Source organism: Aspergillus foveolatus (assembly GCF_047715535.1).
Source record: "Aspergillus foveolatus strain CBS 279.81 unplaced genomic scaffold BDW70scaffold_3, whole genome shotgun sequence".
NCBI classification, from domain to species: Eukaryota; Fungi; Ascomycota; class Eurotiomycetes; order Eurotiales; family Aspergillaceae; genus Aspergillus; species Aspergillus foveolatus.
In genome coordinates this window covers 858115-881553 of record NW_027396067.1, presented here as the reverse complement: position 1 = coordinate 881553, position 23439 = coordinate 858115, and the positions used below count along the sequence as shown (strand labels likewise).

At 49.7% G+C, this 23439-nt stretch overlaps 10 protein-coding genes across 10 annotated transcripts; 7 read left to right on the top strand and 3 right to left on the bottom strand.

Annotated features, from left to right (window-relative positions):
* Window positions 1–1511: 1511 nt before the first annotated feature.
* On the top strand, window positions 1512–2631 carry BDW70DRAFT_156042 (uncharacterized protein; the record flags this gene model as incomplete). The annotated part of the gene is made up of 6 exons (XM_073740138.1): window positions 1512–1659; window positions 1741–1953; window positions 2013–2104; window positions 2162–2326; window positions 2379–2456; window positions 2506–2631. The coding sequence occupies 6 exons, from the start codon at window positions 1512–1514 to the stop codon at window positions 2629–2631; spliced, it is 822 nt and encodes a 273-aa protein (XP_073600369.1).
* A 1672-nt stretch (window positions 2632–4303) lies between these two features.
* Window positions 4304–5162, top strand: BDW70DRAFT_65549 (vacuolar ATPase assembly integral membrane protein VMA21). Its single transcript, XM_073744496.1, has 3 exons — window positions 4304–4643; window positions 4729–4814; window positions 4915–5162. The coding sequence occupies exons 1-3, from the start codon at window positions 4534–4536 to the stop codon at window positions 5052–5054; spliced, it is 336 nt and encodes a 111-aa protein (XP_073600368.1). The 5' UTR covers window positions 4304–4533; the 3' UTR covers window positions 5055–5162.
* Window positions 5163–5360: 198 nt separating this feature from the next.
* BDW70DRAFT_156040 (putative cystathionine beta-synthase (beta-thionase)) lies at window positions 5361–5954 on the bottom strand (the record flags this gene model as incomplete). The annotated part of the gene is made up of 2 exons (XM_073740137.1): window positions 5361–5783; window positions 5850–5954. The coding sequence occupies 2 exons, from the start codon at window positions 5952–5954 to the stop codon at window positions 5361–5363; spliced, it is 528 nt and encodes a 175-aa protein (XP_073600367.1).
* Window positions 5955–6355: 401 nt separating this feature from the next.
* BDW70DRAFT_127961 (putative mitochondrial phosphate carrier protein) lies at window positions 6356–8177 on the top strand. The gene is made up of 6 exons (XM_073735358.1): window positions 6356–6841; window positions 6891–7055; window positions 7108–7361; window positions 7408–7753; window positions 7810–7829; window positions 7913–8177. The coding sequence occupies exons 1-6, from the start codon at window positions 6566–6568 to the stop codon at window positions 7980–7982; spliced, it is 1131 nt and encodes a 376-aa protein (XP_073600366.1). The 5' UTR covers window positions 6356–6565; the 3' UTR covers window positions 7983–8177.
* A 148-nt stretch (window positions 8178–8325) lies between these two features.
* Window positions 8326–9458, top strand: BDW70DRAFT_127959 (DUF3602 domain-containing protein). Its single transcript, XM_073735357.1, has 5 exons — window positions 8326–8545; window positions 8642–8672; window positions 8724–8793; window positions 8872–8991; window positions 9058–9458. The coding sequence occupies exons 1-5, from the start codon at window positions 8497–8499 to the stop codon at window positions 9193–9195; spliced, it is 408 nt and encodes a 135-aa protein (XP_073600365.1). The 5' UTR covers window positions 8326–8496; the 3' UTR covers window positions 9196–9458.
* A 324-nt stretch (window positions 9459–9782) lies between these two features.
* Window positions 9783–11068, bottom strand: BDW70DRAFT_147200 (uncharacterized protein; the record flags this gene model as incomplete). The annotated part of the gene is made up of 4 exons (XM_073738679.1): window positions 9783–10516; window positions 10562–10684; window positions 10731–10808; window positions 10861–11068. 4 exons carry the CDS (start codon window positions 11066–11068, stop codon window positions 9783–9785), a joined length of 1143 nt encoding a protein of 380 aa, XP_073600364.1.
* A 3133-nt stretch (window positions 11069–14201) lies between these two features.
* On the bottom strand, window positions 14202–15537 carry BDW70DRAFT_127948 (60S ribosomal protein eL33). Its single transcript, XM_073735356.1, has 6 exons — window positions 15312–15537; window positions 15178–15187; window positions 14987–15040; window positions 14886–14927; window positions 14728–14828; window positions 14202–14648 (listed from the first exon to the last, which is right to left on the bottom strand). The coding sequence occupies exons 1-6, from the start codon at window positions 15334–15336 to the stop codon at window positions 14551–14553; spliced, it is 330 nt and encodes a 109-aa protein (XP_073600363.1). The 5' UTR covers window positions 15337–15537; the 3' UTR covers window positions 14202–14550.
* Window positions 15538–15663: 126 nt separating this feature from the next.
* On the top strand, window positions 15664–17558 carry BDW70DRAFT_127947 (uncharacterized protein). Its single transcript, XM_073735355.1, has one exon. It carries the CDS (start codon window positions 16390–16392, stop codon window positions 16915–16917), a length of 528 nt encoding a protein of 175 aa, XP_073600362.1. The 5' UTR covers window positions 15664–16389; the 3' UTR covers window positions 16918–17558.
* Window positions 17538–20246, top strand: BDW70DRAFT_127946 (glucose-6-phosphate dehydrogenase). The gene is made up of 10 exons (XM_073735354.1): window positions 17538–17794; window positions 18064–18136; window positions 18202–18222; window positions 18284–18628; window positions 18697–18894; window positions 18956–19040; window positions 19093–19169; window positions 19220–19427; window positions 19480–19851; window positions 19910–20246. Exons 1-10 carry the CDS (start codon window positions 17751–17753, stop codon window positions 20020–20022), a joined length of 1536 nt encoding a protein of 511 aa, XP_073600361.1. The 5' UTR covers window positions 17538–17750; the 3' UTR covers window positions 20023–20246.
* A 208-nt stretch (window positions 20247–20454) lies between these two features.
* On the top strand, window positions 20455–23319 carry BDW70DRAFT_127944 (putative sucrose transporter). Its single transcript, XM_073735353.1, has 8 exons — window positions 20455–20974; window positions 21072–21097; window positions 21167–21411; window positions 21472–21538; window positions 21589–21660; window positions 21713–21902; window positions 21957–22072; window positions 22123–23319. Exons 1-8 carry the CDS (start codon window positions 20877–20879, stop codon window positions 23016–23018), a joined length of 1710 nt encoding a protein of 569 aa, XP_073600360.1. The 5' UTR covers window positions 20455–20876; the 3' UTR covers window positions 23019–23319.
* The last annotated feature ends 120 nt before the right edge of the window (window positions 23320–23439 follow it).

Sequence of the window (23439 nt, the reverse complement as noted above, 5' to 3'; positions counted from 1 at the left end):
CCACCTGGGCAGGCAAGAGGGAAGAGGCAATACTGGACAAAATCGGGCATGAATTAGTCCTTCTGCTCTCAGAAAAACTGATTGATTAAGATGTTCATTTGGCAAGCTGATGGTCGAGGATGGCTCCTGACCTCTCAAGCAGGGAATGTCTCTACACTAGGCAACGGATATCATTATTGGCAGAAAGAAGAATCATCGCGTTCGCTGTTAAGTACTAGCTGGAATGGAGGTCATAGTATCAGTATAGAGCACTGGAGCTAGAATCTTTGCAATGGAGAAAGAACAGAAATTCTAATACCTAATGAACTTTATGTGATGTTTGTAGGACTCGAAACACAAGTGTATAAATTATTCCATGGCAACTCATCACTAATCTCCTTAGAGCCCCGGTGATGTAGTGAGTATACTACAACTCCATTTCTCTCTTGTTCTTAATTCTTGACTCCCTTTCCACCCTACTTGTAGGCTTGTATTCATATCTGACAGAATTGTCTCTTATATCTACGTGCTAATCTTCTCCAGGTTACTACACAATACAATCAGCTCCGGCACGAAAAGACGTGGATGCTCCTGAGGATGGTTCTTCGAGACAAGCAGAATCTTGCACCCTCTCTTCAGCAGAGGCTCTCACGGTTGTCCTTATTTGCACGGGCTTTTTACATTAACTCGGAAGCGTTTACCCCGAAACCAAGGGCCAAGGGCTGTGAAATACAAGGCGTCGATGTGGCGTTCCAACCCGGGAAGGATCCGATTTAACCATCGTATGATGACACTCAGTATGGACTATGAGAAGATGTCTTGTGGACGTCCTTCTTGGGGTGTCTACGGGTTCTGGTTTAAACAGTCTTGATTTCATACTCGATCTCGATTGACAGTGAGTATGACCTACACCTACAACATTCAAGTGGAGCTCAACTCATCACTGAACAGTGAGCAAAAAGGGTTTCAGCTAAATAAAATGGGCCGATTTGGCCGAGGCCATGTTCTCTCTGCTGTGTGCTCGTGCGGCTGCATGACATCCATGTCAATTCTCTGGCCAGCCGAGAGGGTATTAGAACCGTTCTAGGATTAATGGGATTGTTGTGGGTCCATGATCCTTGCAGTGTGAGTCTGGGCGTTATGAGCTGGGGAATAGCGTTGGCGCGGGGAGACTTAAGACTCAAATCCCTTCCTTTTGGCTCATTCTTTCTCTTGGCTTGTTTAGGCCAAGACTGGCTTCAACATACAGGGGACTGGGGAAATGGGGCAACTCTCCTTCGGAACCCGCTTGTCGGCATGCGGTTGGCTGGCAGTTGTCTCTTATTGAAAGCTCTGGGAGAGTTGCAAATCAAAGCCGGTTGCTGCCATGCGAACCTCTCACGGTTGGCGTTCAGGCACAGCTTTCCATGCAATGCCCTGGGCTTTGTTAATTAGTCATTGAACCGTCCAACTTTCCACTGCCCCTATTTTCTCTACTGGCTGCATTCATGAGAAATTGGTATGGAAAAAAGCACTATTGACCAGGCTTCATCATGAAGTTCCCTAAGATCTACAACACGTGCTTCGTGGCATTTATCGCCACCGTTGGCGGGATGCTTTTTGGTTTCGATATCTCGTCCATGTCAGCAATCATCGGCACTGATCAATACAATGACTACTTCGATAACCCCGCTGGACTTCGTCAGGGCGCTATCGGCTCTTCTCTCGCTGCCTGATCTGTAGTCGGTTCCGCCATTGCAGGTTATGTCTCTGACAAGATAGGTCGTCGCGACTCAATTGCATTCGCTTGTATATGGTGGTTTGTCGGGACTGCTGTCCAAATCGCGACCAACGGTTTTGTGTCCTTGATTGCTGGTCGGGTTCTAAATGGAGTCTGCGTTGGAATTACCAGTTCACAAGTACCTGTCTACCTTGCAGAAATCGCCAAAAAGGAAAAGCGTGGACAGCTGATCGTCATTCAGCAGTTGGCCATTGGTAAGGCTTTGCTCTACCATCAATGTATCCGTTCTTCGATTAACTAAAGCTGGCTACAGAATGGGGTATTCTGATCTTGTACTTTGTCGGATCTGGATGCAGCTTCATTCCCAATACCGCCTCTTTCCGGACCGCCTGGGGAATTCAATTTGTGCCCTGCGCCTTTCTCATACTTGGCCTGCCATTCCTTCCGCGATCTCCCAGATAGCTCGCAAAGGTCGACCGCTCCGAGGAAGCTATTGCGACTCTGGCCAACATCCAGGCTGGCGGCAATCGTGATGACCCGCTTGTCAATGCCGAGTGGGAGGAGATCACAATGGTGCTACAGGCAGAGCGCAACGCGCTACCAGGGTGGCGCAAGTTCGTCTACAATGTATGGCTTACTAGGTTGATTATTTGAATAGGGCGTGCTAACACAATGGCAGGGCATGTTGAAGCGCACCCTCGCTGTCTTTACAGTGCAAATGTGGCAGCAGGACTCCGGTGCTAATGTGATGACCTATGTAAGATCTTCCTTGACAGTACTGACATCCCCAACCTAACCTGCCGCAGTATGTCGTGTACATCTTCATGATGGCCAACTTAACCGGCAAAATCAACCTAAGCCCTCGCATACATGACTCTTCTAAGTCTAAGCGAAACGGGAATGATCTCTGCTATCTCTGCTATTCGTCTTGAGATAGTGCTTTTGGGTTATATGTAGCAATAAAGACTCGGCCTACATTCGACGTCTGTGGTGTGCTGGATGAGGACACTGGTGATATAATTACTGGTATCACTCCCCTATTATTACCTCTCTGCATAAAAACACGGTGGGCGCCGCTGAAGAGACCATTCAACTCGGTCATCCCTGAACACGGATAATGATCAAATAATGGAATTCTGTTGGCTGGAAGGTGGTACCTACATTGCTCTTGAGATTCATTAGACTTTCTCACACAGTATACCCGTAATCTACACCTTTAATACAGAAATCACCATCAATTCGATCTGCTACAGAACAGATTAGCTTCTTTTGGTCACTGTGTTTCTTCCCTTGTGACAGTCTGATACTCTATGAAGAGCTTTTTTAGATCCTCCTGACAGATTCTTTAGTCACTAACATTCATCATTTTGTCTCTCTCTGAGCAGGATGTGGGGAAATCACGTAGCGTTATGCCCCAGGAACGGGGAAAATAGCTGTGATCATATCTGACGGCGAAGTTGGCGTTGACATTCAGTCGCTGTTCAATTCCGTCTTCCCGGTCCGTTCTCCTCTCTTTACCTTTGCCGGCGCATATATCCACAATCGAGCGGTGACTCACAATCTCACGACATGTTTTTTGAGGAGCGGATTGCTGTATCCAAGCGGACTATTTGTGCGCCTGAAACCCATACACCAATGGCCACCTGGCGCCATAGGTTAATTGACTTCCCTGGAATAGGGCCAGGGGATGGAGCCATGCCGACGCTCGTCCTTCTCTATCAGCATGAGCAACCTAATTCAAATATGGCGGGAAAATTGTATGAGAATAACTGTAACACTTGCAAAGGAGACAAGCGCAACAACTAAGTCTTACTCTGCCAGGGGCCCATAGCAATCCAAATACTGTGAAATACGTCTTGGTGAGGGAAAAGAAAAATCGCCAGGTTTGCCGCAATTTGCGGCAATGATAGAGTCTAAGTATAAGGATAGAGACTGGAAGTCGACCGGGATTCCCCAGCGTATCGCCGACTAGGGCGGGGACAATGCTGGCGACGGCTATGTTGATCGTCACGGTGAGGCTTATCTTGTCGTCAATAGAGGTGCTTGGGAGAGGATAAGGCGGTACTTTTCGGTTAGTACATCAGAATACTCAGTGCTACAAAATAAGGCGTAAGGGAATATGCCGATAATGAGCACTTATGGGCGATTGCGAAGGTGGAGTTGTGCATCGAGGCGGAGTGTCTGCTGGTAATTTCTTTTCTGAAAACATGGTGATTATTTATGCTGGTAGTCAATGCCAGAGAAGGAGTTGGTACCGTCAGATGAATGAGAGGAATTGTGGAGAGATGCTATGCTGTGCTTTGATAAGAGTAGGCTACTAAACATCCGAATGGGCGCTCTACAGATATGGTTTGGTCCTGTTTAACCGCGCCACGAACATTATCCTTATTGCACTTGTCCTCTTCATATTGTACTTGTTAATTCATCTGCTACTTAAATTATATTGAAGCACTTTTGACAATACAATGTCATACTCGTAGCCTTAGTGAACAAAGCACCCCAGGCCCAGCCCTATAAAACCTAATTCGGTTAGACTGCCAAGAGTACCTACCGTCACCTTTCATCCGCAACCTGGACCTTTTCTCCACATTCTCGGGACTTGAACAGCAACACTCGAGCGTCAGAAGCTCTAAAACTGACCAAAATTGCTCTTGAATCAAAGTCAGTGCGGGAAATCCCTCTGTATTGTCGCATATCATTGCGTTAAGCGGTCGACTCAACCGCTGTTCTTCTGGAGTTCTCCCGTATCTAGCATCACAGCCCAGCTCTTATAGCTAGGTAGTTCCTTTCTCCAATACCAGCGGGCATTCTGGAACAGTGCCCTACTACATATCATGGCCACCCGGCGACCCGGTAAATCATACGCAGATGCCGCTGCCCCTGGCTCTACGCCGGGCGAGACGCCCTCAGAACTAAGCTCTGATACTTCGCCTGCTGTGCCGATGTGAGTGTTCTATTAACTACACCTTAAATCCTACCTACTGTCCTAGTGCTACATCACTAGGCATGCTAGCTAACAAGTACACTAGGCATGTAATCTACAAACTCATTGGCTTTACTGTCGCCATGATCACGACGCCCGTGGGGATGTATTTCGTTTCGGTGACGTTTGGGGGTATGTTTGATCCTCTTCATCTTTTCTCCGTCCCCTCTTTCGTCTCCCAAGGGACAACCGAATAAATGCAATTGCTTGCGCTGACGATGCATACTAAAAGCGAGCACCACCGTTGCTGGGATTATTGCGGCCGTCATGGCGAATATCATCCTGTTTCTGTATATCTATGTTGCGTGGCAGGAGGATAAGGAGGAGAGGGAGGCAGACGCGGCGAGAAGGAAGGGGGCGAAGGCTCAGTAAGTTTCTTAGTGTATTGGTGTTATGATGTATCCATATTATTCAACATTTAGAGTTTGTTATGTTACTTGTAAGGTGAGGATACCTCTTTTTTTTGTGAATGGGCTTTAGGAGATGTGTAGGGATATGGTTTTCGGGTAGAAAATTGCTTTATACAGCGGTTCAAATGTTAAAGGAGCCATAAATGGCTAGGTCCCAAGGTAGTAATATGTCCAGTCCATGTTGAATAACTCCGCCTGGAAATGCATCGCAATCTTGCACTGCGAAGGGAAAAAAAAGCAAAACAAAATAACCCGACGAGGACATTATTCAGGGTCTCCGCCTAACGAACTCTTCCAGATCTCCCTTTGTCGCGACTCCGAGCACAAACTTCCTGTCTGCGTCCGTCACCACCGCAAACTCCCTCTTCTCTCCATTCGTCCCCTCCCCGCTCTCAAAAAACTTCTCCAGTTCCTCAAGCGGCGTCTCCATTGTAATAACCTGATATGTGCCCCGCTTCCTGTTGAACCTCTGCATAACTGCCGAAACTGTATCCGATTCCTTTACCTTCCCTGCGGCAAGCAGTTCCTTGAGTCGCGGGATGCTGAGGTAGCCGAGCAGAGAGCGATGCGCGGAGGAGGTAACGGTGAGGTGTGTGTAGTCGCGTTCGAAGGCGGCCAGCAGCGCAGCAGAGATGGGAGTGCTAGGGGAAACGGAAAGGGCGGGGGGTGGATCTAGGTCCTCAACTGTGGCCTTTGGCGATAGAGTTTGCGTTAGCTGGGTCGTTTGATGTGAGGGCTATAACAAAAAGTGACTCACTCCGCGGTATTTGTCAGCCCATAATGATTGTGGAATCGGGTTTGCTGTGCTTGCGTCAAGCTTTTCGCGGACGAACGCTTCGCTGGCGTTCATGTAGGAGGCCATTTTGTTGGTACTGAGGAGGGGTAAGAGGGGTTGGGGAAGCTGGGTTTAGTGGCTAAATGATGGATGATTTCCCAAATACTAGAAGATCGAGCTCAGATGAGAAGTCGCAGATATATGTTCTGGCTGTGATTGATGGGTTGGAGCCGTAGGCAAAAGTTATTGAGCACCAGCGTTGAGGGTGAAGGAAATTCAGGGCCGAGCTCGAAGCTACAGTGACAACGACCCACTACCCGATCGGGAAGAGAGCAAGAGTCCGGGTCACATGTTCCTCTCTACGTCATCCGGGAACCAACACTCCGTGCTGAAGGTTAGTGCTTATCTTCGCGCTGTCCTCATTTCTCCTGGAATTTCTTCTCAGAATCATCGATCCTTGCAGAGGGCTGAGCAAGTCAACCCGTGTACACTGTATAGATTGGTAGATAAGGTAAGCAAGTGGCATTTTGTCTTGTCAATCAGCCCTACAGCAGTGGAGACGATTGGCGTTGAGACTCCACTATTGGCGACTACAGTTCGATACCGATAGACAACGCTGAGAACCGGCTGCTTTCTCAAGTGTAAAATGTCTGACTCACATACGGCTGACTGTTCTCTAGATTGATAGCGCCGTCACGATGTTTCCGCCGCAGAATGTCATGTCTGGTGCCTTTTCGGCCCAGCGTCAGTCGAGCCAAAAACCACAGACTCTGGGTGCTGCGGCGACTAGACGAGAGCCATTCCCTGCCTGGAGCGTCATCGAAGACACCAAAAAAAGGGCCAATGCAATAAGCAAGGAAGCTGCGCGGGAATTTGAACTTGCAAGTCAAAAAGCGCAGTCCAAGACTGGAAAGATCGAGCCTTGGTCCGCGAAGTATTATGCGGCCTGTACTTTTGGTGGCTTGTTGGCTTGTGTAAGGAGTACTAATCGCTTTAACCCTGATGAAATTGACCGTCAAGCAGGGCTTAACACATACTGCTGTGACTCCGTTGGACCTTATCAAATGCCGGCGCCAGGTCGACTCGGCGCTGTATAAGAGCAATATGGATGCATTCAGGAAAATCCGGGCCGCCGAAGGTCTGAGAGGCGTATTCACCGGCTGGAGTCCTACGTTCTTTGGCTACAGCGTAAGCTGGTACCACCAGCGCTCAACAAGCAGTTGATGCTAACTGGGAAAAGGCCCAAGGAGCGTTCAAGTACGGAGGCTACGAGTATTTCAAGAAGTTCTATAGTGACCTTGTCGGGGTTGAAAATGCCGCCCGCTATAAGACGCCTTTGTACTTGGCAGCGAGTGCTTCAGCAGAGCTGATTGCCGACGTTGCACTCTGTCCTTTTGAGGCAGTCAAAGTGCGCACGCAGACGAGTATTCCGCCCGAGTTCCGCTCCACCTTTGGCGGGATCTCTGCTATTGTCGCAAAAGAGGGGACGGCTGGGTAAGCAGGCGCTTACGCTGCCTTGACCTGATACTAATAGGGCCAGGCTATACAAGGGTTTGTATCCGCTCTGGGGCCGACAGATCCCTTACACCATGATGAAATTCGCTTCTTTTGAAAATATTGTCGAGGCCATTTACCACTACCTCCCGGGCCAAAAGTCAGACTACAACAAAGGCGCGCAGACTGCTGTCGCATTTACTGGAGGATATCTTGCCGGTATTCTGTGTGCGGTCGTCTCTCATCCTGCGGATGTTATGGTGAGTAAGTTGAACGCAAATCGCCTGCCTGGCGAGGCCTTTGGTGCCGCCACAGGCCGAATTTACAAGGAAATCGGCTTTATGGGTCTATGGAACGGCCTCCCCGTCAGGATCATCATGATCGGAACATTGGTGAGTCCATATACAGCTATTCCTAGGCCGATGCTAACTTCTACTCCGTACTGTAGACCGGTCTGCAATGGATGATGTATGTATTTCCTTGCACGACTTCCAACCTATCCGAAGCGGACTCGGAGCTTTTAGGCGGCATGTACTGACTCTGATTGACAGTTACGATTCGTTCAAGATCTTCATGGGCCTGCCAACCACAGGAGGTGGTCCAGCAAAGGAGCAGAAGTAGAGGATGGTAAACTATTTCGTAGGCCAGGGCAATCTCAGATTGTCTAGGTAGGATTGCAGTGTGAAACAAACTATGTAGTAGGAAGATCGTTCTTCATTTCATCTATGTCAACTCGTTGTATTCGAAGCTATTGTGACATTTGAAGCCTAGTTCAATCCTAAGAACAAGTTGATGGTTGGTGTTTTGAGGAATAACCATTGCTCACTATCAGGCAAAAAGTTAGTCACTACTAGTTACTTTATCTTATCAGCTTGGCTTCATATGCCTCTCTGATATATATCTTGGTCCTCCGAATTAACGTCATCAGTCGTCCCACTAGTTCACACCTGGTAGAGGCCGGAGGCCTCCAACCAGTCTTGACTGCCTCCTGCCGTATCGCAGCTTATTTATTTATCCCGGTCCCCCACCTCAAATCCAGCATTCCCCTGGTCTCGAACCAGAACCACGTCACATATCTACCGTACCAATCTATTTACCCTCTCATAGACAACACATAAACGACGTCTATCCAAATATGACTGAACACGAGGCAAACGCACCCATCGTCTCACATGGCCGTGGAGGTTTGTATTCATCGCCTGCTTCAGCCCTACCCCGCCTTGATCCCTGGACCCATACTCCAAGCAGAAGCAACATGCTCAACTGACATTCACCGTAAGGCCAGGGAAACATCGGTCCTGATAGCAACGAGTACGTCCTTACCCTTTCCATAGCCATAGGACCAAGCACTAACAAATCAAGGTACGTTGATGGCGGAATCGTCCGCGAAGGGCCCGTCGGCGACCAAGGCGATGGCGCTTACTCCGCTGGTGTATGTTCTTTCCCACATTCACATTACCATCCATATAAACGCATTTTCATTTACTTGCGATACTAATGAGACTCGCAGCGTGGCGGCGCTGGAAACATCGGCTCCCCTCACGTAAAACCCGCGAAACAGCCTCACGATGTCGAATTCATTCCTGAGATCTCAGTTCGACAATCCATGGATGGGGATTATCATACTGGCGTATGTATCTAGAGCTATATCTGTTAGTGATGGCAGTCGCTAACGGTGCCTATTTCGGTGATATAGCGCGGCGGCCAGGGTAATGTCCATCTAGATCCTCAGCACCAGAAGGCCAAGGAGGAGAAAAAAGAGGAGAAAAAGGCCAGCCTTGCGCATGAGGGGCTGGCGGATAAATTAAAGCATAAGATTTTGGGGAAGAAGTGAGTGATTCGCTCGTCTGCCTAGGATCTTCCTGTCCTAGGTCTGGATTATGAGGAACAACCCGGAGGGAGGGCTTTTGATTTTGTCTGTTTGCTGCTGCTTTGCTTCCCTTGACTGGGTAGGGATTGCCGTTTTTCGTTTGTATTGCTTGGGATTGGCTTCGATTACCCCTACCTGAGTAATGTCCTAGATAGTGCTTAAGTTATGATGAAATTCAATCCTAGTGCGCGTTTTGAGTATATAAAGAACGCAGACAAATAAACGTTCCATTATTACGTCAGTAATGCAGGAGTAGAGTTCGGTGCGAACTAGTATGGAGTAGTTATTCGATTTAATCCACCGTACACAGGGGAACTGTCATACTTCGTAAGTACATAACCTATATTATTCACATATATCGTAGTCTCATAGTCGTCAATACAACACCTAGTAGATAATCCTGCAAGCCAGATCTGAACAAAGTGATGTAACCCCGCAGTTTTCAGTGGGAGAACAAATAAACGCCGTGCATTAACGCCCGAGAAATTCATGTCGAGAACGCTGGAAGGGGTAGTGCGAGTGGGAAGAGAGAGTACTAGAGTGAAGACAGGCTAGTTTTTGGTAAACGTCCGCTTGAACCAGCTCTTCCGTTTTGTGCCGTTATCGCCTGCGTCGGAGGAGACGCTCTGCTGTTGCGACTTGCGCTGGAGATGGCGTCGACCAGCGACAAATTGAGGGTTTTGCAGGCCACCGACAGGGCCACCAGAATTTGGATCATGGGCAGGTTGTGCCAGGGAATCCTGTCCGTATGGAGCCTTTCCAGCCACGTTGGGGGCGAATGCTTCGTCGTTGATATTCGGCCCGGCGCCGAATCCCTGGAAGCCATAGTTGTCCGCGATTGTTCGCTCCTGCTGCTGCTGCTGCTGCTGAAACTGGTCAAATGAGCTGTTTATCGAGCTTGGATCTGTCGAATTGGCCCATTGATCAGGAGTGCTGCCAGAGCCGGAGGGCGTCGCAACGGTAACGTTGTCTGACGACTTGAAGTACCCGCTTTGCGCGTATGAATTCTGATTATATCCGCTTGGCTGGCTGGAGTATGAGGGTTGCTCGGAATGGCCTCGGGGGTATTGACGCGGTCGCCGCCCACCGTTTTGGTTATATGGATAGTAGCTTTCCGGGGGTCCGCCGCTATTGTAATAACCGTTTCCGTTGTCCATATAACTGTTCGGTCGCGAATAGCTTGGGCGGCCGTTATAGTATCCGCGATCGTTGTGTTGCCGATTTTGCCCGTTCGAGTTTGAATTGTAGTAGCTACTACGTCTACTGTGGTCGCCGCCCTCTTCACCTGCACAATCAGCAACCGATAGTAACCCGGAAAAAAGAAGCTTACCTGTTTGCGCGTAAGATGCAGGACGACTAGTATATTGCCCGTAAATGGCCGCTTCAAATGACCGGATTGTGTCTAAAGGACGTTCGAATCGGGGTCGCGTAGGATTAGAAAGGTCGGGGTCGGCTGCGAAAGTCAGCTTCAGATAAGAAAAAGTGCTCGGAAGACACACTTATAATGTTGCCATACTGGTCTTTGTGCTGCATAGCCCTGAGACTACCCAGGTTTGACTTTTCAAGAGCAACCAAATCTGTAGGGCTGGTCAGCAACTCGAAAGGCCGGGTCGGCGTCGTACGACATACTCGGTTGCGCCTCGTTTATAGCAAGCATTGGGTCAGCTTTAGTTTGTAAACTCCGTCTATGTTTTTCTTCAGAAGTCTCAGTGAGGGAAATTTTATGGCCCGAGCCGCTGGAACGATGGGTTTTCTCTGATCTGTCGGACCTGCCGCTGGAGCTGAAACCACGACTGCGCTTGGAGGGCGTCGGGGACGTGGGCTGGGGGGAGACCATTTTTATGACGAAAACTAATCCTTAGCGGCCGATAGAGCAGGCTGGGACTTGGAGCTGTCGGACCCGTCACGATCGCCCGTAGTGGAGTGCAGCGATAGGGACGCAGTGGAAACCGCCAAGTTAAGTGGGTTGAACTGACCGACTAGTCCAACCGAAATCAAGTTCCCTGCTCGTGTTGGATATACACTTCTAGCACGTTGTGAGACAGCAAGAGGGAACCGTGCGCGATCGAAGGCACCAACAATCTATCGAGTATGATTACCAGGACCATCCACAGAGTGCAGAGCAATATCTACACCCTACAAAGATTCGAAAATTGAGTCAATGACGTTTGAAACGATAAAAATAGTCCAGCCAGCGCGAACGTGGGCACGGTGGAAAGGTGGAGGCAGGAAATTAACGCTACGACGACTTGTCAGCCAACGAGAAAAAGATGGTTGGGGCTGGGGATCGACGGTGAAACAGGACGATGGAGACTAATTGCTAGGACGAAGAAGGGTTAGTTACCTGGTCTGTCAAGAACCGGTTCAGGATAGAAACAAAGCCGATGAGAGCAGAGGAAGCGCCGGACGAGGATTGAATAGCTGACGGGGGTGAACGGAGACAAAAGACAAAAGACGGAGGAGGAACGTTGATGCCTTTTGAACAAGCAGACCGGGCGATTTGACGACGACCAGCGCCACGCAAGCAGCACCAGAGGTCAGCCAGAACCCCTCCTATCACCATCAACCGGCCTTCTGGAATGGTCTTTGATGTTCAACCGGTCATTGATTGGGTTTCAGAGTCTCTGCTACCGAATTCTTTTTTGGCAGTCCTCGGCAACGATGGTTCGAGGTTACGACTGCTCTCCACACTACACGGTTTGGTCCAAGGGTCTCCCTTCGCGTGTCAGGAACGAAGGACGACCAAACACAACCACAGGCTGAACTGATGGCTTCTATGGTGTCTAAGCTCTTGAGCGTCTGAGCTAGCGATCGCTGGTGTGACAACCGTGCAACACGAGCGAAGGAAATACAGGACTTTGGCCAAAAAACAAACCACATCTTGGACACGCGCCGTGCTTTTTTCTCTCACGGGCGATTCCGGGGCTTCCCTATTGGCCTTATTTGCCACTATGTTGCCAGGTGCGGTCCAGATTCCAACCTGTACAATATCGTACCCAGATCGCTTCGGTTCTAACCTCCGTTCGCTGTCCGCTAGCCTCCAGCCTCGGCTTATGGAGAACGTACTCGTGATTCAGCGAAGCTTAGCGTCGGCAGTTGATCTCCAGTGCATGAACGGAGGAGCTGGCCCTGTCGCCCTGTCCGCCCTGAACACATGGAATATTATCGATAGGCACCTTGTACCTTTTATGGTAACTACCTGATATCTGGCTCAGTGGCTCGATGTGTTCTCGCTGCCTCATGGTTCCCAGACACACCCCCACTCTCCTGGGTTCCTCCACTTACCCGTTGGCCTTGCCCGTTGACGTCGGGCGATCTTCATTCCAGTACTTGGTGGGTCGGTACTGGTATGGTGGGTGATGGCGCCTACCTTATTTCTCCTTGACTCGAGCTCCTCACAAACTGTCATGCAAGGAGGGACAGCTGCAAGTCTTCTTTGTTTTGGGTTGATGGACTAGTCCAAGCTCATAGGGTCGAGAGCTGATCTTATCAATTTTATGTCATAGTCAAGGGCCTCTCTGTGGGTCCCTTCTCTACCTGCTAGTGCGTATCTGTTTGCGGTTTTGCGGCGTCCTTCATGAATGTGCGCTGGATACATCATACGATTGGACCTCTGACACCCTGATCGCTCTTCAACCGGTCATAATGATTCCGATATGCCGGTGACTTCTAAGGACCCGATCTGGGATCGAATATGCCGAGCCTCAGAGTCAGGGCCTATTTACCGATGGATCCTCGAACGGATATATATTCTTCAGGAACAGGGCCGCTCATCTCTAGCACCAGCAGCAAAGATGCAGACGTCGGCATCCACGTCTCAATAACAACATGGCATCAATGAAAGCCCACCACCGAAAGACGTACTATACTGCAAGGCACAGGATCTTCATACTTCCAACTAGTACTACAATCTTTCCCTCTCGGTAATGCTCTTCAGAATTGGTTTACCTTCCCAAATATCAAGTTGCATTGCGCATCTGGCCCAGCTGGGCCCCGGTCAATACATGACCAATAGTCACCTGCAGTTAGCCTGTTGCACTTGCTCTTGACTGTGTAACTGCATATATATTTGGGGTTGGATAGTTGGTTTTGCAAGGGTACATACAGTGTTTCTTGTGCTTACTAGGTAGATACGTACCATGCCCGGGGCGCTTGACTGAGTGGCTAACGAAATATCTATACTTCACTCATTTAGTATGGTAATACGTCGCTGCTGCCTGGTAGGTCTCAATACTCCTATGTCCCGCCCATATCTAGGATCCATGTGACAAACTCGCACAGGGAATCCTAGATGTCTCCGCCCTATCTCAGATAGACAAGATGTACGCAACAAAGGCGGGAAGGAAGTCGGGGCACACCAATGTGTTATAATTGCGGCCTACTTCTTTATAAGGTCGGGTTAGTTCACAGGGTTACATATGAATGTCTACGGCTGCAGTATATCCATTTTGTTTATACTTTCTTCGCAATTGCTACGGCTAATATGGACACCCAGCTACATACGAGAATATAATATTGCCATGGTTCCGGTCGAAATCACTGAGTGTCCATATACATAGTATGGACAACTGCTTGTTCTATACGTCTTGTTTCATCTTTGTCAGGCTCTACGGATCATCATTTGTATACCGAATTCGTCGACACGGAGTATAATCGACCTATTCCCTGACTGCCTCTATCTAGAATATTGCTGAAGCCTTACTACTTAGCCCAGGCGGGAATGCTTCGTGATCCCCTAAACGTAAATGCTATTACGGGACCAAAATGGGCTACCCGCGGGGTATCTCAGTGCAATATGGGGCGGCATCTGTTGATGATCTTAGAGGCAGAAGTATGGGGTTGAATCAAACTGCTGGCCGGATAAGTCGCGTAAGGGCATATCTCGATTAGGCAACGAGGGCGCAATTGGAAGGAAATGATGAGTAAGGACTGCGGCGGAAGAACATGGACTCAGATGGCGGAACAAATGGTTTAGCCGAGATGAATTGTCTGGATTGTGTTCATGAGCGTCAAATAATACACTAGAGCCCTGCCGTCAAGACAAACCACGGCCACCTGGTCAATATCTTGCAACAAGCATGCTGGTTGGATGTCTATTAAGATGGAACAGTAACCATGTGTTACAGTAGACAAGAGATCCCATTTTATCTTTTTATTTTGAGACTCGTAGGGCTGGGCTGTCCGGCCCTGCCTCTCCCATGATCATTATCAACCCACTAACTCCATCGCAACCTGGGCTCATCCCGCCGACTCCTTGCCTGACCGTCTGCGCAAAGATTCCGGAGTTGTGCCGCGGATATATGAAAAACAACGGGGCGTTTAGATGTTGGAGGGGTAGAGCATGACACGGACAGTAGCACCGAAGGACTTTGCGGGAAGGTTGTGACGGAACTGTGCGCGGACAACGCCGGAGTTGCCTGTTTCTTGTGTTAGTTTACCATTATCATCGTCTCGCGGTTCAACCCCAAAGCCCGAATTGCCAAATCGTTAACATACCGTGAGGGCGGGTGACCTTGCCCCAGATCACCCGGATGTTGGAGCCCCGGACCTCACGCTTAGCCCGGTAGACGAAAGCGACCTTCTTGCCCAGGTAGAAGCTGTTCCTGTCTTAGCGTCCGATCCAGATACCCAGTCCATAACCCGAATTCACTCACTTTGCGGCCTCAGTGTTGTCAACACCGTCGATCTTGATCAGACTGTTGTGACTATGTCAGAAACCTGTAATTTTCCCAATTCTCGCTGCTCGGATCGGTACCTGGTGTTGGGGTTGACAGCGCGCTTGGAGCGCTGGTAGCTCAGGTGGCGACCCCTAAAAAAACAATCGTATTAACCTCTGCTCGTTCGAATGTATCCCATGCTTCATCAACGATTAACGATCGAAAGCGATTTGATGATCGAATCTCGTTCGGCAAAGGCGCGGCAACAATATGATATGGCGCAACTTACTTAACGTAGACTATAAGCAAGAAATTATGTTAGCAAATTCAACATATCCGAACCTCCAATACCCAATGCTCGCGCATCTCAATTCTCAACCTCGGGATTGTCGCCATCATTTCCAACTCCAAGGGCGTACTCACGTCTGTGACCGTGTTCGGAAGGCATTATGACGGTGATTCTGAGCGGGCAACACAAACAAGTCGAGAGGTTGTCAAAATGACCCGCAAAAGTCGTCCGGGTTGTCGTGGTTGTCGTCGCTTCGGTTGGAGTTCTGAGACGCACAATGGCCACCAATTTGCCGTGTGTTCGGCGCGGCTCGCCCTAACCCAAAACGGGACGCTTAGCGAGTTCCCCCGAGTTGCCCCAGGGCTGTTGGAAGTCCCGTGATGTAAGTCACATGGTAGTTAACCTAAGCTTTTTTGGGAAGCCGGAGGATTATAGTTATCCCATCTCCGAGATAAACAAGGCTTCTCTTCTGATGTTCTGGAATTGTGGCTTTCTCAGACCCCACTATGTCACCATTTTTACCGTCGGGCTTCTGTAGTCCGAGAGCTCCCCAGCTGACACTCTCAGAGAGCAGTCAACACCCAAATGGGTGGGCGAGAGCTCCATCCTTGTGCAGATTGGCAAGGTACTCGGCTGTTACAGTTTCAATGACCGGGCATGATGGACGACGTATTCTTAGTCTTGCTTGAGAATCAAGAGCCTCGGCGTCAACAGTACTCGGTCTCTTCTTTACCTCGTCCGACCCTGGTAGGAAGTACTCTATTGATATGGCAACAACTTGGATCTGTACCGCCATCGCGGCAGCAGTGGAGCAAACAGTTTGGACTCCGTACCGTCAACCACATCTTCAAGAAGATCAGACCGAAGGCCTGATTCGGAAAAGCTGCCCCACATAGATTTCGGTAACCGACCCTGAATGCTTCCTCCTTCCCCGTGAAGCATGCGCATCCTTATAGATCTCCGGATGTCGTATATGTGATCCGAAAAAGGTGTTGGGAGTACTGTTACACCGAAAAAAGCAAGGAGACAAGTGCCGAGAAACGGAGGTTGAGAGAGCTAGTGCGACTGTTCTTGAAGCCTCAGTTCAGTTTAAGCTCATGGTGCCTCAAGATCCCAGCTCTTAACTCCGGAGGAAGCTGGCCCGAGTGATGCACTTGGTCGGTCACGACGGATAAGTTTACGGGAAAATAGAATCCGTATCGTTCGTTCTACATGACAAATGCGCCGATCGACCCCGCGGACAAGGCCCGGCTGATGGTTCGGATGGATGCGCCCTCTTATCAAACATTATTCGTGTATCGATCGACTTGTAGTTCAAGCGCTGTCTCGGAGTACGGGCAGTTCGTTATGCGACACATGCTGAAGGGGATCCTCTGCAGAGGAAGGACGAGGCTCCAAACACTTGCAGTGACGCGGCGTGACTCTGACGAAACTCTGTACTACAAGCTGCTTTTCACCAGTCTCTTGAGGTCTTTTAGGATGATGGATGTGACATGCTTATTATTGATTACACGTGGTCAGCATCGGAGGTGGTACAATCCCCAAGGGCACATGATAGAAACCTGGAGGTATCGCATCAATATCAGTGGTATCAAGCTGGTGCAGCTCCGTGGAGACGTTCTGATTTCTCAAAGCATTTATAACATTAAGTATACGGGCCCCTTCCCGCGGACATGGCGCCTGGCCCTGGGGGTCGCCAACTCTAGAGTCTGGTCCTGGGCCGTGCTAAATGAGGGGTAGTGAAGTCGATTGGCGTAACAGTGAACCGTAGTTTCTTTTTCCGTCTATAAGATGGTGTCGTGCCAGAACGAAGACTGCGCGGGGTTAAGCAGATTATTGCCATGCGACTCGATGCGAGGGTCAGCCGTCCATGGATGAGGGCTGGCGGTGGAGCTAGCTATTCGGTTGAGATTCTTGACTTGGCTCCTGTATTCGGATAAATTGATTTGTAAGGGGACATGACAACGGCCCAAGGATTAGATACGTATGTCTGAGGGGCAACAGAACAATATCAATGTACTGTTCTCTGATGCCGTTGGGGCAATGGAGTCGCGGCTGGAGCTATGATATAAATCCACTGTCATCGCCCCAAGCAGAGTCAAGTGTAGTCCTGCCCTGAAACCGATCTCAACGAAGTTAGGATAATCAATTAGATAATGGCCGATCACTGCGATCCCCTCAACGAGACAATGAAAGGATGACTCCCACGGGAGCTTCGGCATCAGGTTCATGTTCAAGCATCATCGCAGTGGAAGACAGAAGCCCGGCCACATCTGCGACCCACCCAACGTGACTGCGAGTCACAGAAAAAAAGCCCATAATTCTTAGCAAGCAAGCAATTAAGCAGTCGCCGGGACTCCGTAGCTCGCAGCAGCCCTCACGGCGTTTTAAAACGTAGACTGCTCCGCCGGCACTGACGGTAGGGGATTTTTCCAACAAACCTCTTTCACCCCTCTCTCAGAAGCTCACCTCCCTCAATACACCATCTTTCCCTATTGAAGCACAATTCCTACCCCTATTTACACTGAATATCCCTTTTCCCTTGAATTCCGACCTACATTCCGCCCGATAAGATGTCCGCCACGATAGCCCGCGCCGAGGAGCAGCAGAATGGGAGGTGAGTATTTCCACCAGATTACATCACTGCCCCTCCGTGCCTCCCAGCTAGCCCACCCGTTCACCTCACTTTCAAAAAGAGCCCCGTCCAGCTGTTTTCTCCGCAACCTACACGATCGCTTCTCAACTTTACACCTGGAAAGTTTGGAATGGTCAATTGACCTCTGTTGGACATTTCCGCATCTGAACGCTTTTCCGATTACGCCCAACTCTTTTTATCGAGCTTTCGAGTTTCTGCCTTTTCGCTGCTAACATGGATGGTCGGCGCAGCACTGTCGAACTCAAAGATGACACCGTCATTGTCGTACTAGGTGCCTCCGGGGATCTCGCAAAGAAGAAGACTGTTCGTAAACTCCTGCCTTTATATTTTTAATAAGTTTGCCCCGCACGAAGCTGACACTTAGGCAGTTCCCAGCTCTTTTTGGCCTTGTACGTTCATGCCGATCCCCGGCATTTATTTTCATGTTTCTTGCCTAACCATCACTTCCAGTTCCGCAACAAGTTCCTTCCCAAGGGTATTAAGATCGTCGGATATGCCCGGACACAGATGGACCACAACGAATACCTTAAGCGAGTGCGCTCATACATCAAGACCCCGACAAAGGAGATCGAAGAACAATTGAACAGCTTTTGCGAGCTTTGCACATACATCAGCGGCCAATACGACCAGGATGACTCATTCAGGAACCTCGCCAAGCACCTTGACGAGATTGAGAAAAACCAAAAGGAACAGAACAGAGTCTTTTACATGGCGCTTCCCCCCAGCGTTTTCATCACAGTCTCAGAGCAACTAAAACGCAACTGCTACCCCAAGAATGGTGTCGCTCGTATCATTGTGAGTCGGATTGCCGTCCAGATGAACGGAAGGGAAGAAAGGGCTAATCGGGTTTTCGTCGGTTGTAGGTCGAGAAACCCTTCGGCAAGGACCTCCAGAGCTCTCGCGATCTCCAGAAGGCCCTTGAGCCCAACTGGAAAGAAGAAGAGATCTTCCGTATTGACCACTACCTCGGCAAGGAGATGGTTAAGAACATCCTTATCATGCGCTTTGGCAACGAGTTCTTCAATGCCACCTGGAACCGCCATCACATCGACAACGTTCAGGTAGGACCGGCTCCAAACTCTCGCGTCATAGCGGATTGCTAAGACAGTTTATCGGTTATAGATCACGTTCAAGGAACCATTCGGTACGGAGGGCCGTGGAGGTTACTTCGATGAATTCGGCATCATCCGTGACGTTATGCAGAACCGTATGCTTGCCGTGCCCTCTGGTCCGACGACATACTGACTTGGCTCTTTTAGACCTTCTGCAAGTTCTCACACTGCTTGCTATGGAGCGGCCCATCTCTTTCTCCGCTGAAGACATCCGTGACGAGAAGGTAAAGTAACTCGCAAGAGGTTGTTCTAGCGATGCTGATCAATTGCACAGGTTCGCGTCTTGCGCGCCATGGACCCCATTCAACCCAAGGATGTCATCATTGGCCAGTACGGCAGATCACTGGATGGTAGCAAACCCGCATACAAGGAGGATGATACAGTGCCACAGGACTCTCGCTGCCCCACCTTCTGTGCGCTGGTCGCTCACATCAAGAACGAGAGATGGGATGGTGTTCCCTTCATCATGAAGGCGGGCAAAGGTATGCAGATCTGATAGTACGCCCTGATGTACCATGCACTCACCATTCCTAGCCCTCAACGAACAGAAGACCGAAATCCGTATTCAATTCAAGGATGTGACTTCCGGCATTTTCAAGGATATCCCCCGCAACGAGCTTGTCATCCGTGTCCAACCCAACGAATCTGTCTACATCAAGATGAACTCGAAACTTCCTGGACTTTCCATGCAAACTGTGGTTACTGAGCTGGATCTCACCTACCGTCGTCGATTCTCTGACCTCAAGATTCCCGAAGCCTACGAATCCTTGATCTTGGATGCTCTCAAGGGAGATCACTCCAACTTTGTTCGTGACGACGAGCTCGATGCTAGCTGGAGGATGTTCACTCCTCTGCTCCACTACCTGGATGACAACAAGGAGATCATCCCTATGGAATACCCTTACGGTAAGCGCGAAGCTTGTAGATTGTCCTTTCGAGTTTTCCCACTAACAAATGCTCCTAGGTTCCCGCGGGCCCTCCGTTCTTGACGACTTCACCGCTTCCTATGGCTACAAGTTTAGTGATGCTGCGGGCTACCAGTGGCCGTTGACGCACACTACGCCTAACAGGCTGTAGAGGTTGTAGTTGTAAAGGGGGACTGTTTGCAAGGACAAGAGCGTCTGGGTTTACGGCGTCTATCGTTTTGAAAGGAAAATGAGAGCTTAATGTTGACACGACTGGTATCTATCTAAAGATGACATGATGGAGTCATGTGAAGCTACATGATTGGGCTGAGCGGCTGTTGATTATAGTTACGCTATATACAACCAAGCATTTGAAATCCGACACGCTTCATGTTTTTAAGACCCCTGACCATTAAGTGACACGATACTACAAGTAGGATAAACTTCGCACTCGTAATGAGGCTCAGGCCTATGCTCTTTAGTGGGTGGGTCACTTAACGCCCGGACGGGAAAATTACTGTACAGTCGGGAGTTGACTAGCCCGCATGCAGCCTGGCCCTGGTCCTGGCACTGGCACTGGCCATCAACAACAGCCCGCCCGTTTTCTGGCCGTATACACCTTTCTCCTTCATTATTGTTCCTCCTTCGCGTTCACTCTCAAGTCTATCCGCTCGCTTTCAACGGCTATATCAAAAGATCTCAAACTATCTGCCCTAGAATCCCGCGCCCCTGGACTCGCAATCTCCCCGAAACGCCCTGCGCACCTTCATCTCATTTATCCACATTCTTGATCGCTATTATTACCCCCTTTAAAGCTTCCTAATCGTGAGACAACCGTCCAGAATCCCATATCCCCGGAATTTCGTCAAGCATTATTGGCCTAGGGTGTTGTCCTTGCCTTGAACTGCAAGCTTAGCGACAGCGGACTTCGAGACCCTCTTGCGCAACGCAATCTCCCTCTGATCCTAGGCACGCGACCAGGTAATTCCCGGCAGCTCATGGAAGGTTGAGGCGGAAGCGACGGACATGCCACAAGCTGCAAGATGGGTGGGTTCACCCTCAATCAAAGGACGGACGGAGTCCATGCGGATGGCGCTGCTGACCTTCAGCTTATTGGGGTTACAGTATGTACTATGATCTTCATTTACGCTTCCCATAATCGAATTCTTTTGGAATATCGAGGTGTTTGTTCATCATATGACTGACTTGCTCTTGCGATAGATTTACCTGGGGCATTGAGATGACCTGTAAGGATCAGATTCCTGACGAATATGCCTCCCTTCGACCATTCCTCTAATTACCTCCTCTTGCGATAGACTGCACCCCATACCTCCTCCAACTGGGCCTCACCAAATCGCGAACGTCACTCGTCTGGATCGCCGGCCCTCTTTCTGGACTGGTTATACAACCCCTCATCGGTGTCATTGCAGACAGGTCACGATCTAAATGGGGAAGACGAAGGCCGTTTATGATTGGAGGGTCACTGATTGTTACGGTGTGCTTGTTGGTGCTGGGATGGACAACGGAGATCGTCGGTGTCTTCGTCAAGGACGCGGAGAAAGTACAGTCGATTATCTGAGTAATTTGGTCACCATATGGCTGACTCCGCATCTTGTCCTAGGCTGCAAGCGTCACAATTGCTCTCGCCGTGCTCAGCATTTATGCTGTCGACTTCGCCATCAACGTCGGTGGGTTTTCCGACAACAATGAGCATGTACGATTCTCTAACGGCATTTAGTACAAGCATGTGCTCGGAGCTTGATCGTCGATACGTTACCTATTCCCTCGCAACAAGCTGGGTCCGCGTGGGGTATGTCGGCATATGTGTTATTGAACCTGGGAGCCATGCTAAAAAATGGAAGCTACTAGGATGACGGCGGTTGGCCAGCTGATTGGATATGTAATTGGGTCTATTGACACCGTCAGTATCTTTGGGACTGCTTTCGGCGATACCCAGTTCAAGCAGATGACAGTCATTGCTGCGTTGGCCTTACTGGGTGCGATAGCTGTTACCTCCTACTCTGTGAAGGAGAGAATATTAATCACCGCGAGGTACGTGATCTCCACACGGCACGGGAAGGCGACTACTGACGCTGATTCTGATAGAGATTCTGATGGGAAAGCCGGAGCTTTCCAGGTGGTTACGCAGTTATTCAGGACCACCATGGATTTACCTCCACGTATTCAAGCCATTTGTTGGGCGCAATTCTGGGCCTGGATCGGTATTTCCCTCAACGAAGATCTATCAGGATAGAAGCTGACAGTTTTGTAGGTTGGTTTCCGTTCCTCTTCTACAGTACTACATGGGTTGGCGAGACCTACTTTCGGTACGAAGTCCCCAAGGACGCAGACCGACCAGTGGATATGCTGGGAGAAGTCGGCCGTGTTGGAAGTCTTTCATTAGTCGTCTTCTCGTCCATCACCTTCATCAGTTCCGTTCTCCTACCATTCTGCGTCCAGTCGCCAGATACTAAGCGGGCCCGGTTCACCCCACGGCCTCCTCCTGGCATAGCAGCCTTGCTCACAAAGATCATGAAAATACGCCCCGACCTGCAAACGACTTGGCTTATCTCCCATGTTGTCTTCGCAGCCACAATGATTTTTGCCCCTCTGGCCCGTTCCCGTGCCTTTGCAACCTTCCTCGTTGCTATTTGCGGCATCCCTTGGGCCGTCAGCTGCTGGGCCCCCTTCGCATTCATGGGCGTCGAAATTAACCGCCTCGCAATGAACCCCTCCCAAGCTTCTCGCCTCTCCGGCGTAACAATGATCACCTCCTCCTCCATCCGCTCAGGCGCCTACGGCGACCTCAACAGCTCAGATGCCTCGGAAATGGATGTTCTCCGGCTTAACCATCACGACCAAGACGATGACTCAGACGCTGAAGATGGCATCTCCAACATCCCCTCCACAGGCGAGCTCGCCGGCATCTACCTCGGCGTGCTGAATGTCTACACAACTCTCCCCCAGTTTGTCGGAACCTTCATCAGCTGGATTGTTTTTAGTATCCTCGAACCAGGGAGCACAAAGCGCGACGACTCGGCGAGCGACTCAACGTGGATGGACCTCGACAAGAGCACACCGAACGCCATTTCGATTTGTCTTTTCATCGGCGCTTTGTGTGCCCTTATTGCCATGGAGGCTACGAGGCGAATGCGGTATGCTCTATAATGACGATCCGGTTGAAATTTTCCGTCTCTTTCCCAATACGCGACCAAGGCACTTGCTGTTCTTCTAATACCTTCCTCTTTTTGGTCTTCCTAATCATCCGCTATATATTTACTCCTGATTCCGCCCAGCGACGTTTATAATTCGCTCGATACCCTGGATATACTAATGATTGTCCTTGCGCTTTTGGAAGCTTGACGCGGAACGTGTACGTATAATAAAGAGTTGCATTGTATGGATACTACATACGCATATGTTTACGCTTTGCACTACTTAATAATATGTATTCTTGCTATATCTCTAATGTTTATCACCTGCGGATATGCTAGGCTTGGTGTTTGTGACCTCGCCGTCCTAAGAAGTCCCAACAAGTAGGGTCTTGGGCCGATGCGCTAGTTGGAGGGACGAGATAGAATGGCATGCT